The 17,794-nt window shown below is 48.2% G+C and overlaps 1 protein-coding gene across 2 annotated transcripts; it reads right to left on the bottom strand.

Moving 5' to 3' along the window:
• Positions 1-340: 340 nt before the first annotated feature.
• On the bottom strand, positions 341-8,297 carry PRF1 (perforin 1). Of its 2 annotated transcripts, XM_009009776.4 has the most exons (3): positions 8,170-8,297; positions 5,945-6,487; positions 341-4,690 (listed from the first exon to the last, which is right to left on the bottom strand). In XM_009009776.4, the coding sequence occupies exons 1-3, from the start codon at positions 8,205-8,207 to the stop codon at positions 3,562-3,564; spliced, it is 1,710 nt and encodes a 569-aa protein (XP_009008024.2). In that variant the 5' UTR covers positions 8,208-8,297; the 3' UTR covers positions 341-3,561. The 2 variants fall into 2 exon arrangements, with proteins under 2 accessions (XP_009008024.2, NP_001244180.1); NM_001257251.1 differs by lacking the exon at positions 8,170-8,297 and having other exon boundaries at positions 3,553-4,690; positions 5,945-6,489.
• Between the last annotated feature and the right edge of the window lie 9,497 nt (positions 8,298-17,794).

Genomic DNA, 17,794 nt, shown 5'->3' with positions numbered 1-17,794 from the left:
TCCTTTGTCTCCAGGACAGCTCCGGCTGCCCACGGTGATGACTTGTAAAAAAAATTCACTTCTCTTTTTTTGAGGTGGAGTCTCACTGTCGTCCAGGTTGGAGTGCAGTGACAGGATCTCAGCTCACTGCAACCTCCGCCTCCCAGGTTCAAGCGAGTCTCCTGCCTCAGCCTCCTGAGTAGCTGGGACTACAGGCATGTGCCACCATGGCCATCTAATTTTTTTTGTATTTTTAGTAGAGGTGAGGTTTCACCACGTTGGCCAGGCTGGTCTCAAACTCCTGACCTCAAGTGATCTGCCCGCCTTGGCCTCGCAAAGTGCTGGAATTACAGCCATGAGCCATTGTGTCCAGCCAAAAATGCACTTTTTATTGGCCGCCTTCCCTTCTGGCTCACTTCCTCTCTCCCCTACTGGTGCTTCCTGGGATCACCTCTGGATTAATTGCCTACACTCAAACCCTCATTTCAGTGCTTGCTTCTCAGGAAATCACAAGCGTAGGCAGCTGTATCTGACTGGCAGCCCCAGTCCCATGTCCTTTCCTAGGTACAAGGAAGGGTTGGGAAGAAATAATTGGGCATTTTCAGCTTCAGCAGGAGGTGGGCTCTGCTTCCCACCAGAACTCATACAGAGAATGACCCTGTCATCCAGGGTCCCAACAGGACGTCAGTGGCATATTCAAATTATAATAATTGGTGGATGGTTATTCAGACTTAAGCTGTAGGGAATGGAAGAGACAGTGCAGTGTCTTAGGATGAGCAGTGGCAGAGTTTTCCAGCCCTAGGTCTGAAGGGACAAGGGGTAGGGGCACTTACTAGAACTGGGAAGGAAAGAGACGTGCAGGCCGGGGGTGGTTGCTCATGCCGGTAATCCCAGCACTTTGGGAGGCCAAGGTGGGAGGATTGCTTGAACTCAGGAGTTCAGCAGCATGGAGAAGCCCCGCCTCTATCAAAAGTAGAAAAATTAGCCAGGCACGGCGGTATGTGCCTGCAGTCCCAGATACTCAGGAGGCTGAGGTGGGAGGATCATCTTAGCCTGGGAGGTCGAGGTTGCGCTGAGCCATGATTTTGCCAATGCACTCCATCCAGGGTGACTGACTGAAACCCTGTCTCAAAAAAAACAAAAAACAAAAAATAAACCCCTGCCCCCCCCCAAAAAAAAGAGAGAGAAAGTTGTGCAGAGAGTCCCTGGAGAGGTGCAGTGACATGAGGGACAGAGCCAGCCCAAGGCCACCTCACTAGGGACATGGAGGGGAGCAAAGGCCATACTATTTGTACTCAACCTCCCTAATCTCCTGCCCACTGACAGGGATCAGGCAGGTCAGTCTTCTGGGTCAGAGCAGGGTGGAGCAGGTGGGGACAGCAGCTGAGGGGCAAAGGGAAGGTGTGTAGCACAGTGGAGACCTCCCCAAACAAGCCAGGGGGCCTCAGATGTGCCAAAACCTCCCAGTATCCAGGTGAGGTGGAAAGGAAAATGTCATCCTGGGTCTTGAGCTAGGGCTGGCTCTTTCTGCCACTAGCGTCTTTTGTGACTACAGCCAAATCCCTCCCTCCTGCTGGGTCTCAGTTTCCCTGTGTGTGAAACCAGAAGAACTTTCAGCACCCTCCCACAGCACTAGGAAGGCTCAAGACAGTCCTGAGAAGGCAGTCAAATAGACTGTCCTTTTGGATAAACTGGGGCGCAGGAGGCAGAGAGACTTGCTGGAGGTCACTGATCACACAGATATGGAGCAAGACTCCCATCCCTTGTCAGGGCCGTTGCCTGAGCCAGGCCTGCCCTGGCCCTGTGAACCTGCTTTCCCCCGGGGCGGTGGGTACTGCCCACACCCATGTTTGTTTCCAGTGAGTGCAGCAGCCATGTCTCTCCTGCTCTTGTTTGAGTGTGTGTCTGTGAATGGCACATGTGGTGACAGTAGTTTCACCCGGGCTTTTGGACCTGGCTCACCCCTCCTATCCCACCTGGGGACTTAGGGTTAGTGTAATGTCACTGCTTGGCATTTGGGCCTATGTGTCCCACACAAACTTCAAAGAACTTAGGTTATAGGAGATTCCAAGAGAGTCGGGAGGGCTGTGCCCGCTCCTCTGGGCCCCTGACAATGACTCTGCACAGCTTGCACAGCCGTGTCCAGGAAACCACCTGGAATCTTGCCACCTACTCCAAGGGACTGTGTGCTGATGCCTGTGTCCCAGGCGCATGAAACAAGGACTGTTTCATCTTATGTTGGAACCTGAGACTCTGGGTCTTTCTGCATCCAAGATCCAGGAGGCCCACAGAGCCCACCTTGTTGGAACCAATGCCCCTTTCCTTGAAATCGTGAGACAAGGGAGAGCTTTTCAGCTTTGTGCTCAATGGATCCGTAGAGAGTAGAGTTTCCGGGTAAATTGTGGCCCACGTGCATGTTCTCTTTGGCTTGTACCATGTTTGCCCACAAAGGTTTATTTTCACAAAGTGAAATTAACTGCCACAGTTAAAAGTCAAATTGGGGTTTGACTTTAAAAAGCTAGAAGATCTGGCAGCATGGGCTCAGGTTCCTGCATGAAATGTCTGCCTGGAGCAGCCCTGCAGCCCCTCCCCACACAAATAAGAGACACACTCTTCAGTTCACCACAGTCCTCACCATGCCCTACTGTATTCCAGCTGGGAGCTGAATGCCTATTGCCATTTCTCACCACATTTATGCTGCTGCTTTCTTGAGTCAGAGAGTTATGAAAAGGTAAAATATTTTGGGTCCCCACGTTTCTGACAGAAGTGGAAAAGCAGTTTATTTATATTACCTGCCTGCCTGTTTTCTCTGGGTTGCTAATGTAGAAGTTGATCTCTGGGGTTTGCTTGGCCCCGTCTTTTCCTCTGCCACAACACTGCCATGATCATCACCATCACATTATGTTTATTGGCCCTTTATCAAGCTACGTACATGGTGAGACAGGTCAGGGCAGCCTCCATTTGTCTGACGGGCAAGGCATTGTGAGCAAAGAAGACGGAGCAGCTGGGGCTGAAGAGGCTCCATCTAAGGCAGTGAAGGCTTTGCCACACCCCAGAGGGCTCAAGGGGAGGGTCCTAAAAGACCAGCCCTGGGCAGCCTGGTGGGAACAGCCTCTTGGCCATCTGCCCAGTTCCTGGCTGAAGCTGTGGTCCTTGTAGCTGTGCCTGCAGGGCTTGAGAATGGCGGAGGGCTCAGGCAGTTTGGACAGGGAGGATTGGGATGGGTGTGTAAACCCAGCCACCTTCCAGAAAAGCAGTCTGGGCCTCCCTTTTCCCTCTGTCTTACGGGTGTCCAATCTTTTGGCTTCCCTGGGCTATGTTAGAAGAATTGTCTTAGGCTACACATAAAATACACTAACACTAACAATTGCTGATGAGCTGAAAGAAAAATTGCAAAAGAAATCTCATAATTTTTTAAGAAAGTTTGTGAATTTGTGTTGGGCAGCATTCAAAGCCATCCTGGGCTGCAAGCAGGCCTCAGGTTGGACAGGCTCAGTCTAATGGGAATATGAAGACAGCCCTGGCTCCTGCTGTGAGAACCCTTCAGTCCGAGCATACTGGTCCTCTCCAAGCTCACTGTTCTCACCACACGGCCCCACTCCGGTTTCCTGGAGGCTCCCCCAGAAGACTCTGGCGGGCATATTCCAGGCAGGTGGCTCCTGCCAGGTGTGGCAAGCACGTGGCGCGATAGCGGAATTTCACGTGGCCGTGTTTCAGGTTGCAGTTCACGTCATGGGAACCAGACTTGGCAGTCTGATCACAGGTGCCAAGGAGGTCATCGTCCCAGCCAGAGTCTTGATCCCAGACCTGCAACCTCAGGGGCCCCCCTGTGGCCAGGATCACATCCCCAAAATCCAGCGGCACTGACCAGACAGGGTTGTTATTGTTCCACACGGTGCTCGTCCTCAGCATCTGGCCACCAAAGAAGACCTTCACATAGGCATCCGTGGCAGTGATCCAGTCCCCCCACAGGCCCCAGGCTTGGATGACAGTCACCTCCAGCCGGGCCAGGCCCCTCTGCCGAGGGCAGCAGTCCTGGGTGGTGTCGGCTGAGCCATGGCACACGCACTGGCATGGGTCACGAGAGCTCTTTTGCTGCCCCGGTGGGCACGGCCGGCTGCAGTCCCTCCAGCGAGCCTTGCCCATCAGGTACTGACTCAGGGCCCTCCTCAGCGCCTCCCGCCGCGGGTCCTGGCTGTCCAGCAGCACATGCAGGGGCTCCAGGGTATAGTCTACCAGGCCAGGGCTGCTGGGCAGTGAGTTCACCCAAGCTGAGAACTGCTCGGGCCCAGCCTGGCTCCCGAACAGCAGGTCAGTCATGGAGGTGTGATGGCCGCCAACCACTTCAGAATGGCGCTCCCGGTAGGCTTGGTGGAAGGAGTTTGTCATCTTGTGCTTCTTTTTCTTCTCCTCACAGGCCTTGGCTTCGGCAGAGGAGCTGCCGCGGCCGCCTATGTTGACCTGGGCCTCGACGGCCAGGCAGTCCCCTACCTCGTCGTCCGTGAGCCCTTCCAGGGCCAGCTTGCAGGTGCACAGGGCAGTGAGGGCCGAGATTCGGCCACCCAGCTCCACAGCCCGGATGAAGTGGGTGCCGTAGTTGGAGATGAGCCTGAGGTAGGCAGGCTGGGTGGAAGCGTTGAAGTGGGGGGGCAGGCCCCCAAGGGCCCTCTTGAAGTCAGGGTGCAGCGGGGGCGTGTATACCACATGGAAACTGCCAGAAGAGAGAGACCTTAGGTGGGCCCAAGGTAGTGTTTCCCCCATTCAATAACTCCTTCAGGACTGCTCAAGGTCACATGGAAGTGGGCAGAATTAGGGCACAAGCACCGTGGCATGGGGCTGGCCGGGATGCCTCCGCTCTCACCCCTCAGGGACCTCAGTGCTCTGTGTAGGTATTTTCTCTTTCCCTTTACAAAATAACATTATTTTTCCTTTAAATTTTCTTATTATAAAAGCAGTGATTCTGGCCGGGCACAATGGCTCATGCCTGTAATCCCAGCACTTTGGGAGGCTGAGGTGGGAGGATCACTTGAGCCCAGGAGTTTGAGACCAGCCTGGGCAACATAGTGAGACCCTATCTCTCTCTCTCTCTCTCTCTCTCTCTCTATATATATATATATATATATATATATACACACACACACATATAAATATATACACACACATATAAATATATATATATATATATTTTTTTGTTTGTTTGTTTTTTTAAGAAAAAGAAATAAAGAAGATAAAAGCAATGATCCTGCACTGATGGTATCCATTAAACTTTGGAACCTAGTCATGTGGCCTTCATCCATCCATCCCCCTGGATTGGGCCCCACATGCCTGAGCTCCTGACAGCTTGGGCCATGCTCTGCCTCTCTGTGGAAGAAACATGGCCTCCAGGTCTGAGGTATCAGAGCAGGAGACTTGGGGCTGGCCCACAAACACTGTGCATTTCTCTGATGTGGAATCTGGCTCCCAGACTTCTTCCTTCCAGGGGCGAGGGTAGCGGAGCACTGTGGCCCAGACTCAGGCAGATGCGAGTATTGGGTGAGTGGATGATTGAGGCCCAGAGAAAAGTGAGATGCTCAAGGTGACACAGCAGTGAGGAAGGATGACCCGGCCAGGTCTCCTGCCTCTGTCCCTCTCCAAGAAGGACTCCATGGAAGGCTGGTGTGCCCAGGAGAGAGAGGGTTGAGTGCTCACTAGACCTAAATGGCACCCTACTGGGGCTCTGAGGCGTGATCTCACTCACTTTCCCTCTGCTTGGTGTCTCACTGGGGTCTCCCAGATTTGGGACCTCATGGATGAGAGAAGGCCACAGGGCTGAATCACCTGAAGTCAGAGATCCAGGATTGCAGTTTCTCCCTGGTAGAAGCAGCCTCCAAGTCTGATTGGAGGACTCTGCCTTTCCAGGGCTCCCAGACCACCCAGAGTTTCCCACACCTTTTCCAGGCCCCCACCTGCTAGCCCCAGCTCTGACCTGTAGAAGCGACACTCCACTGTGTCAGTGCTGAAGCTGTACTGGTCCTCGTGGGTCTTCTGGGCTGCAAAGTTGGCTGCCTGTGAGTGTGAGCCGGCTACAGACACATGCATGTTGCTGCTGGGCTTGGGAGTCACGTCCAGCCCGACCTTCCAGTCGTTGCGGATGCTACGAGCTGCATCCTGGGCCACAGCTTCAGTGGAGCTGACTTTGGCCCTGGTTATGTGGCGCTGGCAGCCAGAGCCCTGGACCCGCCAATTGGTGAGTGCCAGGGGCAGGATCTGGAGGGTGCCCTCCTGCAGGGCATTTACACAGAGGGTGCAGGTGCCGTCTGGCCGTAGGAACTTTTGTGTGTCCACTGGAGAGGAGAGTGAGCGCTTGAGGGTGGTCACATCCATACCCTCCCCGGCCAGCCGTGCACCAGGCACGAAATTGTGGTGGTGCTTCCTGCACTCTGAGCGTGCGGCCGTGTGGCAGGGGGCAGGAACGGGCAGAGGCAGCAGCAGAAGGATGCCCAGGAGGAGCAGGCAGGCCGCCATGGAGCTGCAGAGACAGGGGGCACTTGGACTCTGGGAAGCCATGGGTGGAGGGATTAGGGAGGACTGGTCCCTTCCCCCACAGCCATGGATTATCAGGGAACAGGGAAGGTGAGGGGCTGAGCTATCTCTTAAGTCATTATTCAATGAATGTCAGAGCTGGAATGTCCCTTACAGCCTGGCCCAGCCCCCACATTGTACAGATGGGCCCAGAGAGGGGAAAAGCCGTGCCCAGGGTCACACAGCCAAGGAAGCAACTTGCTAGAATTTCCCCAAGGTCTGTTGGGGATCTAGGTGGATGGCTCTGTCCCCAAGACACAACTGTGGCTGGTGGGGAGGGGGCTCTGGCCACAGAATAGTGGACAGAGTAGCTGTAGCAGGTTTGGGGAAGGACCTGAGGAAGCTTTCATTCTGGAGAAATGTCATTTTTGGCCTCAGAACAGACCACCCTTTGCCCACCCTGACTATCACTCAGTTTCTCTGTCTCTGTCACCCTCTGACCTCTCTCCCTTGAGCCCTTAACAGAACTGGAAGAGAAATGAAGTCCTGTATTGCCCACATTCTTCCCACTTTCCCTTTGGAGCCCTCCCTCTGAGCTTTATGGAAGAACATTGGCCCGAATGCTAGAATGAAAGCTGCCGACCTGGGCACGTGCAGTGGCTCATGCCTGTAATCCCAACACTTTGGGAGGCCAAGGCGGATGGATCACTTGAGTTCAGGAGTTCAAGACCAGCCTGGCCAACATGGCGAAGCCCCAGCTCTACTAAAAATACAAACAGCCAGCATAGTGGTGGCACCTGTAATTTCAGCTTCTCGGGAGGCTGAGATGGGAGAATCACTTAAACCCGGGAGGCGGAGGTTGCAGTGAGCCAAGATCTTGCCATTGCACTCCAGCCTGGGTAATAGAAAAAAAAAGTGCTGATCTGACCACACCCTTTGATCTCGTGTTTAGAGAGGCCTTGAAGGTTGCTCTTCAGCTCCCCTCCTGCAGCCCCTCCCCTCTTTGCCACTCCCTGCCAAACTCTGTGGCCTTTGGTTGTGACAGGGACTTCCCTATTGCCTATAATGAGCAACGATTGTCTAGAAGGTTCTTATTTTAAGGTGTCTCTGGGGCCTTGCCTGGGCCTGTTTATGATCTGGACTCTCCTTTCTCCAAACTTATCCAAACTGAGCTCTTCAAAGGCCTTTCTCTTGGGTACCACAGATTCTAGACAAGAAGGCTATGGAGAGCCCCATTATAGCTGGAGCCTCCCTGCCCTGCCCAAAGCCACAACTTGAAGGGTGGAATTCCTGGCAGCACGGCTCACCCCAGGGAGGAAAAGAGGACAGGGGAATCTTCATAGGCCCTGGGATCATCCCAACTAGGAGGCAAGCATGTTCATAACCCTAATCCAGGGACCTCAGCCTTCATCCTGACTCATGGTATTCCCTCCCAGAGAGCCTGTTCCCAGCTCTCTTAGAAAGCTTTAATGTCAGCACTTGCAGAGCCTTAGAAACTGTGCACGCTACCTCTTCATTTCGTACATGAGGAAACTGAGGCCCAGAGAGGGCACAAGGGTGCCCAGTGAGTTAGTGATGGGCACCATCTATGACCCAGGTGTCTTGTCTCATAGGTCAGGGTACTTCCTGCTCCATCCTCTTCTCCTCCACCCAGGACCCCAGGGCCCCCAATCCCTGCTCTCTCCTTACCTAGAGTCCCGTATAGAGAAGCAGCTACAGACAGACATTCTCTCCCACCGAGGCTCCTGGAATGGTGGTGTCAGCCCCCAGGCAGCCCATTGTGGCTCCTCACCCCAGTCACCACTCACATCACTTCTGCTTCCTGCCCCGCCTCCAGCTGTGGTCACAGGTCCCTTGTGCTCTCCCCTCCCACCAGCACCCACCCTGTCCTCAACCCTCATCCGGCCCCCCTGACAGCCCTCAGGAAGTGAGCAGGAGGGCCGGGGGGCTCATCTGCCAAGCAGAGCTGCTAGGGCTCAGGAACCCAGGGCACACAGGTAGAAGAGGACGGAGTGCTGAGGACTTGGAGAATCAGCCCTGGTGTTGACGCACAGGGCAGCAGGGCCATCTCCCTGCTTCGGACACAGAGCATCGCACGTATGGGATGTAAGAGGCACCCAGAGGCGGGGCTGAGAGCGTGGGCCTGCGCACCAGGCCGCCAGGGCTTGGCCGACTTGGTTATGCACCAGTGATGTGGCCTGGTAGGGTTGTTCAGCCTCGCTGTACCTCAGTTTCTTCACTGAAAAATTGGGATAGTAGTCATGTAGACCTTCGGGGTTGTTGTGAAGTGTTTGTAACCGGTCCTGGCCATTGGTGAGTGTGAGTGCGTGTGGCCATTCCCTCCTCCCTGAGCAGGGGAGCAGAGATGCTGCTCTAACCTTGCCATCCACTTCCTGCTCAGCCTACATCCCAGCTCAACCCAGCTCTGAACTCCAAGCATGTTCCCCAGGCCGGGACTCCTGCTCCTTGCTTGTGAGGAGGGCCAGTGGTCTCCACGCTGGCCTCAGCCCTGCTGAGGTTGTGGGCACTGGTGAGAGTGGTCTGGTGGGACTAGAGGCCGTGCCTTTTGCACCCTTTGCCTTGCTTGAGGTCAGGGTGGGTGAGGTTTCCATGGGTGGAGTGACTCACTCACAGGACACTGGGGGGCAGAATCACATGGTTTCTGGGATGGGGGCAGCTGGGTAAGGGGGGAGGGTGTTCTTACAACTTGTTCTCATAACTGTGTATATGATGGGAAGAAGGAGCCATAGGCTCAAGACCACGTGTGACACCATGTCTCATGGGTCACACCCTGGGGCTCATCTCTTGCGTTTCTGACCCTGCTTGCGTCCCGCTCTTACAGGAACAGGGGTTTATGCTGCCTTCTCGGAATCTGGCTCCATCTTCTCTCCACAATGTCCCTTCCCTCTTCTAGAAACTGCAGCCTCTTAATCCCTTTCTAGCTCCCACCCATAGCATGACTTGGATGCTGAGGCTGTGAGGAGTTTCATTCCTGACCACGATGGAAAAGCCAGTTTGAGGGACATAGAAATCCTGCAAAGTATCTGCAGGAAAAGAGAGGCAAGTTCTAAGCAGGTTCTGATCCCAGCTTCACCAGAAACTTACTGTATGCCTCATGGGGGTAGATATCAAACCCCTTTTTGAGCCTTAGTTTCCTTATCTACAAAATCAAAGAGAGGACTTTGGAATTCTAAAAATCCTTCCAGCCAGTGACAAAATATGCATTTGGCAGGTTTCAAGTGGCTTATGAAGTGGCTAACGCCCAAGAGATGCTGGTGGTTGTTAGGGGATCCATTAAAGAGCCGAAATGACATTGAGGTCAGCTGCTGTTTTTGGCTTGCTTGACTGATGACGACTGGCCTCCTGTCACTCTGAAACTATGCACTTTAAATGCGCATTAAGCCCCAAGGTTCAACAAGTGCATAATTTGTTCCATCACCAGACACCATGTATATGATTTTCGTTATTAACAATGTTATTGAGATGTAATTCACATACCTTATAATTCACCCATTTCAAGTATGTGATTCAATGGCCTTTAATATGTTTACAGAGTTGTGTAGCCATTGCCACCATCAATTTTAGAACATCTTCATCGCTTTCCAAAAAGAAAGCCTGTACCCACTGGTGGTCACTTCTCATTTTGTTTGTTTGTTTGTTTTTTGAGATGAAGTCTTGATTTGTCACCCAGGCTGGAGTGCAGTGGCATGATTTTAGCTCACCGAAACCTCTGCCTCCCAGGTTCAAGGGATTCTCCCACCTCAGCCTTCCCAGTAGCTGGGACTATAGGCACGCACCACCACACCTGGCTAATTTTTTTTTTTTTTGATATTTTTTGTAGAGACAGGGTTTCACCATGATGGCCAGGCTGGTCTTGAACTCATGACCTGCAAGTGATCCACCCACCTTGGCCTCCCAAAGTGCTGGGATCACAGGCATGAGCCACTGTGCCTGACCACTTCTCATTTCTTCATGACCCAAATCTACTTTATGTCTCTGTTAATTTTCCCATTTTTGACAATTCATATAAAAGGAATCATAGGATTACATGGCTGTTTGTGTCTGGATTGTTTCATTTAATGTAATACTTTCAAGGTTCATCCATGTTGTAGCCTGCATCAGTACTTTAGTCTGTTTCAGGGCTGAATAATATTGGATTGTATGGACAAATCACAATTTGCTTACCCATTCATAGTTGATGGATGTTTGTGCCATTTCTACTTTTTGGCTATTATGAATGATGCTGTTATGAGCATTTGTGTACAGGTTACTGTGTAGACATATGTTTCCATTTCTCTTGGGGCTATATCTAGGAGTGGAATTGCTGGGACCTGTGGTAACTCTAGGTTTAACTTTTTGAGGAAGTGTTTTCTAACCTGATTGCATCATTTTGCATTTCTCCAGCAGTTTGTGAGAGTTCTAATTTCTCGTTTTTAAATCAAACCAAGGTTCCATTAGTTCCTTGCCAAACCTTGATTATAGCCATCCTACTGGGTGTGAGGTTGCACCTCACCATGGGTTTGACTTGGATCTCCCCAGTAGCTAATGAAGTTGAATGTCTTTCCATGTGCTTAATGGCCATTTGAACCCCTTCTTTAGAAGGAGAAATGTCTATTCAAGTCCTTTGCCCCTACTTTGAACTGGTTGTCTTTTTATTGTTAAATTGTAATAGCTCTGTCTACATTTGGCTTCTAGACCCTTACCAGATATAGAATTTGCAAATATTTTACCCTAGTTTGGCAGTTGTCTTTCTTTTCACTTTCTTGAGGGTTCCCTTGAAGTATAAAAATGTTTTACTTTGGCCAGGCATAGAGGGTCACACCTGTAATCCCAGCACTTTGGGCGGCCAAGGAAGGAGGATCGCTTAAGTCCAGGAATTCAAGATCAACATGGTTAATGTGGCAAAACCCTGTCTCTACAAAAACACTAAAATTAGTCAGGCATGATGATATGTGCCTATAGTTCCAGCTATTCGGGAAGAAGAGATGGGAGGATTGCTTGAGCCCAGGAGTTCAAGGGCAGCCTGGGCAACATGACACGATCCTGTCTCTAAAAAAAAAAAAAATTAGCTGGGAGTGGTGGCAGATGCCTGTAGTCTGAGCTACTCAGGAGGTGGGAGGATTTCTTGAGCCTGGGAGGGTGACTGCAGTGAGCCAAGATCTCACCACTTCACTCTGGCATAGGTGACAGATTGAGACACTGTCTCAAGCAAAAAAAAGTTTTACTTTTGTTGGAGTCCTATTTATCTATTTTTTCTTTTGTTGCTTATACTTTTAATAACATATCTAAGAAGGTTCTGCCTAATCCAAGATTATGAAGATTGATTCCTATGTTTTCTTCTAAGAGTTTTATAGTTTTAACTCTCATATTTAGGTCCATTTTTGGAGTTCATTTTTATGTATGGAAAGTGGTCCAACTTTATTCTTTTGCATGTGGATGTCCTATTTGGTTTTGATTTTTTTAGTTTATAAAATATCTACTCTAGATGGAACAGTTCCATAAATCTTGCTGTCTTGGAATGTTCGTGTCCCTCCAAGATTCATGTTGAAACTTAATCCTCAATGTAATAGTATTAAGAAGCGGGGATTTTAGGAGGTAATTAGGTCATGAGAATTCTGCCTTCATGAATGGGATTAGTGCCCTTATAAAAGGGCCTGAGGGAGTCTGTTTGTACCTTCCTGCGCTTCTGCCCTTCTCCATATAAGGTCACAGCAACAGGAGTCATCTGTGCAACAGAGAGCAAACTTCCACCAGACACTACATATGCTGGTACTTTGATCTTGGACTTTTTAGCCTCCACAACTGTGAGAAATAAATTTCTATTATTTATAAATTACCCAGTCTAATGTATTTTGCTATAGCAGCGGGGGTAGACTAAACCAGAAATTGGTACTGGGAGTGGGGTCCTGCTGTAACAAATACCTAAAAATGTGGAAGCAGCTTTGCAGCTGAGTAATGAGGAGAGGCTGGAAGAGTTTGAGGTTCATGCTGAAAAAAGCTTGTATTGCTGTGAACAAACTATATTCTAGTGAGGGTTCAGATAAAGAGGAGAACTGTAGAGAGAGCTTCAATCATTTTAGAGATTAAGTGGTGGCAACTGGAACACTGGTGGAAATATACACAGTAAAGGCTACTCTGATGAGGTCTTAGATGGAAATAAGAGACATATTCTTGTTAATGGGAAGAAAGGTGATCCTTGTTATAAAGTGATAAAGAACTTGGCTGAATTGTGTTTGTGTTCTAGCGCTTTGTGGAAGGCAGAACTTAATGAGCAACAAAATAGCATATTTGGTAGAAGAAATCTCTAAGCAAAGTGTTGAGGATGCAGCGTGGCTTTTATTGATTGCTTATAGTAAAATACAAGATGAGAGAAATGAATTAAGGGTGAAACTTATAGTTAAAAGGGAAGTAGAACTTGAGAGTTGGAAAATTCTCAGCCTGGCCAGGTTGTAAAGAATGAGAAGTGTTTGAGAAAGAAAACCACTGGTGTGGCCAAGTAAATGTTTGCCAGGGAGATTTGTATGCGTAGAAGAAAAGTAGGTGATATTCATCAAGAAGATGGGAAAATGGCCCCCAAGGCACAGGCCATAGTTTTGTGATCAGAATGGTTTCAAGGGAGGGACCCAGAATGCCTTTGGGCCTTGGGGCTTGCTGCCCAGGGCTGCATCAAATTTCCACTCCATGTATTCTCACACAGAGCTCCTTGGTCACCTCAAGTAGGCCCAGGTGCAGTGTGGTCTACAGTTGTTGCCCCTTTGGTTGCTCCATGGATACCATGCTCCATGCCCACAGTGCCATGCTCCATGCCCCAAGTATAAAATCGGATACACTGGAGCATGGTATCCATGCAGTGTTAAACTGCATTGGGGACATGGCTACATCCACCTAAGATTTCAAAGGATGTCCTAGAGAGCCTTGGGGCCCAACAGAGAACTGTCATTGATGTGGGACCACTGCAGAGAGCCCCTACTAGGGAAATGCCTAGTGGATCCATGGGGTTGGGGCCACCACAGAGAAGCTCCACTAGGGCTCCCAATAGAGCCATGGGGGCAGAGCAACCCTGGAGGTGCCAGACCAGGAGAGCCAGCAGCATGCAACTACAACCTGGGAGATTCTCAGCAACTGGACTCCAGTACATCAGGGCTGCTGCATGGGTGGTGCCAAGCAAAGCCGTGGGGACAGTGCTGCCTGCAAGCCCAACTCCCACCCCAGAGTGTGCAGAAGGTAGTCAAACATTATTTTCAAGATTTACTGTTTGCTCTGTTGGGTATTGGACTTGGTCAAGGCTTGTCACCCCTTTGTTCTTATCTATTGCTTCCTTTTGGAATGGGAATATCTATTTATGCACATCCTTTTTTTGAGACAGAGTTTCGCTTTTGTTGCCCAGGCTGGAGTGCAATGGTGCAATCAATCCTGGTTCACTGCAACCTCTGCCTCCTGGGTTCAAGTGATTCTCCTGCCTCAGCCTCCCAAGTAGCTGGAATTACAGGTGCCTACCACCACACCTGGCTAATTTTTTTTGTATTTTTAGTGGAGACAGAGTTTTGCCATGTTGGCCAGAAGGGTCTTGAACTACTGATCTTAGGTGACCATCTTGCTTCAGCCTCCCAAAGTGCTGGAATTACAGGTGTGAGCCACCACACCTGGCCCCACCATTGTATTTTGGAAGCACATAACATTTTTATTTCATAGGTTGACAGCTGTAGAGCAATATGCCTCAGGGTGATTTTCTTTTTCTTTTTTGAGACAGAGTCTTACCCTGTTGCCTAGGCTGGAGTGTAGTGGTGGGATCTTGGCTCACTGAAACCTCCACCTCCTGGGTTCAAGTAATCCTCCTGCCTCAGCCTCCCAAGTAGCTGGGACTACAAGTATGCACCACCATACCCAGCTAATTTTTTGTATTTTTGTAGAGACAGGGTTTCGACATGTTGGCCAGGCTGATCTTGAATTCCTGACCTCAAATGATCCACCTGTCTCGAGTTTACAGGTGCGAGCCACCATGCCTGGCCTGCCTCAGGTTGAATTATACCTTAAATCTTATCCATTTGTGATTTAGATGATACTCATTTTAAAATTTTAATTTCATTTTATTTTTTTAAGTGACAGAGTCCCACTCTGTTGGCTGGGCTCGAGTGCAGTGGTACAGTCTCACTGCAGCTTCAAACTCCTGGGCAGGGATCCTCCCACCTCAGCCTCTTGAGTTGCTGGGACTATTCAGAATGATATTCAGATTAAATGTAGGCTGGACCTAAACTTTAAGTTGATGGTGAAGTGAGTGTAAAGACTTTTAGGGATATTAAGATGGAGCGAATGTATTTTGTATGTTAGAAGGACATAAATTTTGGTGGCACCAGGGCTGGAATACTATAATTTTTTTTGTTTGTTTGTTGTTTTTGTTTTTTGAGATGGAGTTTTGCTCTTGTTGCCCAGGCTGGAGTACAATGGCGTGATCTTGGCTTACTGCAGCCTCCACCTCCCAGGTTCAAGTGAATCTCCTGCCTCAGCCTGCCAAGTAGTTGTGATTACAGGCACTTGCCAGAACATCTGTCTAATTTTTTTTTTTTTTTTTTTTTTTAGTAGAAATGTGGTTTCACCATGTTGGTCAGGCTGGTCTTGAACTCCTGACCTCAGGTGATCCGCCTGCCTTGGCCTCCCAAAGTGTTGGGATTACGGGTGTTAGCCACCATGCCCGGCCTGGAATGTTATAGTTTGAATGTTTGCGTGCTTCCAAAATTTCTGTTGACAACCCCCAGTGCAATAGTATTAAGAGGTAGTAAGTACTAGTCAGGTCATGAGGGCCCTGTCCTCATGAGTGGGATTAGTGCCCTTATAAAAGGACTTGAGGGAGTCTATTAGTCTCTTTTGCCTTTCCACCCTTCTGCCGTGTGTGAGGACACAAGGTGCCATCTATGGAATAGGGCAAGCCTTCACCAGACACTGAGTCTGCTGGCACCTTGATGTTAGACTTCTCAGCCTCCAGAACTGTGAGCAATAAAGTACTATTTATAGATTACCCTTTTGCTACAGCAGCAGGAATGGATGAAGGCAGCACTTGACAGAATGCATGAGGGAGACAGGGCGTGATTGCGTCTGCTGGTGTGCACTACCTACCACATAAACTACAGCTGTGACCTGAAATCAAGGAGGCCCTTTAACAAAACTAGTGTTTCGATGGTAATTATTGTACATACGTTAAAGATCCAAAATGCAGTGACAGGTGTTTTCTTTACCCTGCGATAATTCTTTAGGGCCTTTTCTCTACAGGTCTGTGAAACTTTGAGGTTCTTCTCCCTCAGCCCTCAACAGTGTTACCCACAGTTCTTGTTTTGCCCTTTGTCTCATAGAATAAGACACAAGAACTGAAGAAATCTTTCCTCTTTTTCCATTCTGTGAAAGGCTCTATAGAAGATTGGCATGCTGTTGGTGTAATTGGGTAGATTTTAAACTACTGGGTCCGGGTCTTCAGCAGTTATAGCTCTGTTTAGATTTTCTGTTTTGTTTTCTGGTATCAGTTTTGACAAGTTATTTTTTTCTAAATCCTTCGCACTATCTATAATTTCACACTTGTGGGCATGAAGTTGTTTACAATGTTCTTTCTCTTAAAAACCAAATCCTTCTGAGTTGGTAGTGGTGCCCTATTTTGATTAAAGATTTTAAAACATATGGCTTTTCTCTTTTTCATGGATCAGTCTTGATAAAGATTTATACATAACATATTAAATTTTTTAAAGAACCCCACCCTTGGCTTTATTGATTTTTGCTATTGTATCATTATTTTCCATTTTGTTAATTTCAATAAAAAATTTTTTTCACTTCCTTCCTTTTCCTTTTTCTTTCTTTTTTTCTTTTTCTTTTTTTCAAGATGGAGTCTTGCACTGTCACCCTGTCTAGAGTGCAATGGTGTGATCTTGGCTGACTTCAACCCCTGCCTTCCAGGTTCAAGCGATTCTCCTGCCTCAGCCTCCCGCGTACCTGGGACTACAGAAGTGTGCCACCATGCCCGGCTAATTTTTTGTATTTTTAGTAGAGACGGGGTTTCACTATGTTGACCAGTCTGGTTTCAAACACTTGACCTTGTGATCTGTTGCCTCAGCCTCCCAAAGTGCGGGGATTACAGGCGTGAGCCACCATGCCTGGCTCCTTTTCTCTTTTCTTTTGGCTTCTTCTGTTGTTCTTTTTCTAACTTCTTGAGTTGAACCCTTAGCTCATTAATTTTCAGTCTTTCTTTTTCTTTATTTAGTAAGTAAATGTATCTTTAAGTAATCATTTAAGCCTCTACGTTTCTAAGAATTTTAACTGTGTCTCTAAAGTTTTGGGATGTGGTATTTTCATAATTCCCTAGTTCGAAAATATTTTCTACATTTCCTTATAATTTCTTCTTTGGCTTGCAAGTCATTTAAAAGTGTGCTTTTCACATTTTAAATGCTATTTATGAATTTCTAACATAGTTGCATTGTAGTCAGAGGATGTTGTTTTTGTGACACCCATTCTTTAAGATTTATTGACATTTTGTCTGCGGTCTACCAAATGTTTCGTTTTGTAAATGTTCCTGTGTACTTGAGAAGAATATATGTTTGCTAATTTTTGGATGCAGGGTTCTGTGTTGAAATTTGTGGTCTTTTGAAACAGCCATTACTGAGAGAATCATGTTGAAATCTAGAATCATGTTGAAGGTAGACTGTTTAGCTTCTCTCTATGCCTTTTGTTCTGCCGATTTTTGCTTTGTGTATTTGGAAGCTGCTTTGTTAAACAAAAGTTTAGTAGAGTGTTTTCTTCCATGACTGAACTCTTTATTATTATGTACTGGCTCTTTTCATCCCAAATAATGCTTTTTGCCTAAATGTCTATTTGGTCATGTATTAATAGAGCTATTCCAACTTTCCTTTTTTTACTATTGTATTTAATTGTGGTAAAATATATGTAACATGAAATTGACCATTTTAATCATTTTTAAATGTACCAGCTTTCTGTTGATTATTTCCCACCATGAATGTATTCTCTCTTACTTTCAAGTTTCCTGTGCTCTGATGTTTTAGGCAGGCCTCTGGTTAACATAATTAGTTGGATTTTTTTTTTTTTTTGGTCATCCAGCCTGAGGAACTATCTGTTTAACTGTGTGTTAAGTCCATGTATGTTTATTGTAATTACTGTTTTAATAGAGTTTGTTTCCACCATCATGTTTTATATTTGTTCTTTGTCTTGCTTTTTTCTGTGTCCTTCTTTCCTCCCTTCCTTCCTTCTTTCATATTGACTGAACTTTTAAAAAATTACATTTGTCGCTTTCTACTGGGTTAGCTCTTACACCCTCTATTTC

The sequence above is a fragment of the Callithrix jacchus genome, chromosome 12, assembly GCF_049354715.1.
Source record: "Callithrix jacchus isolate 240 chromosome 12, calJac240_pri, whole genome shotgun sequence".
Lineage (NCBI taxonomy): Eukaryota > Metazoa > Chordata > Mammalia > Primates > Cebidae > Callithrix > Callithrix jacchus.
Note: the sequence above shows the minus strand (reverse complement) of the source record. Positions and strands in the feature narration are given on the sequence as shown.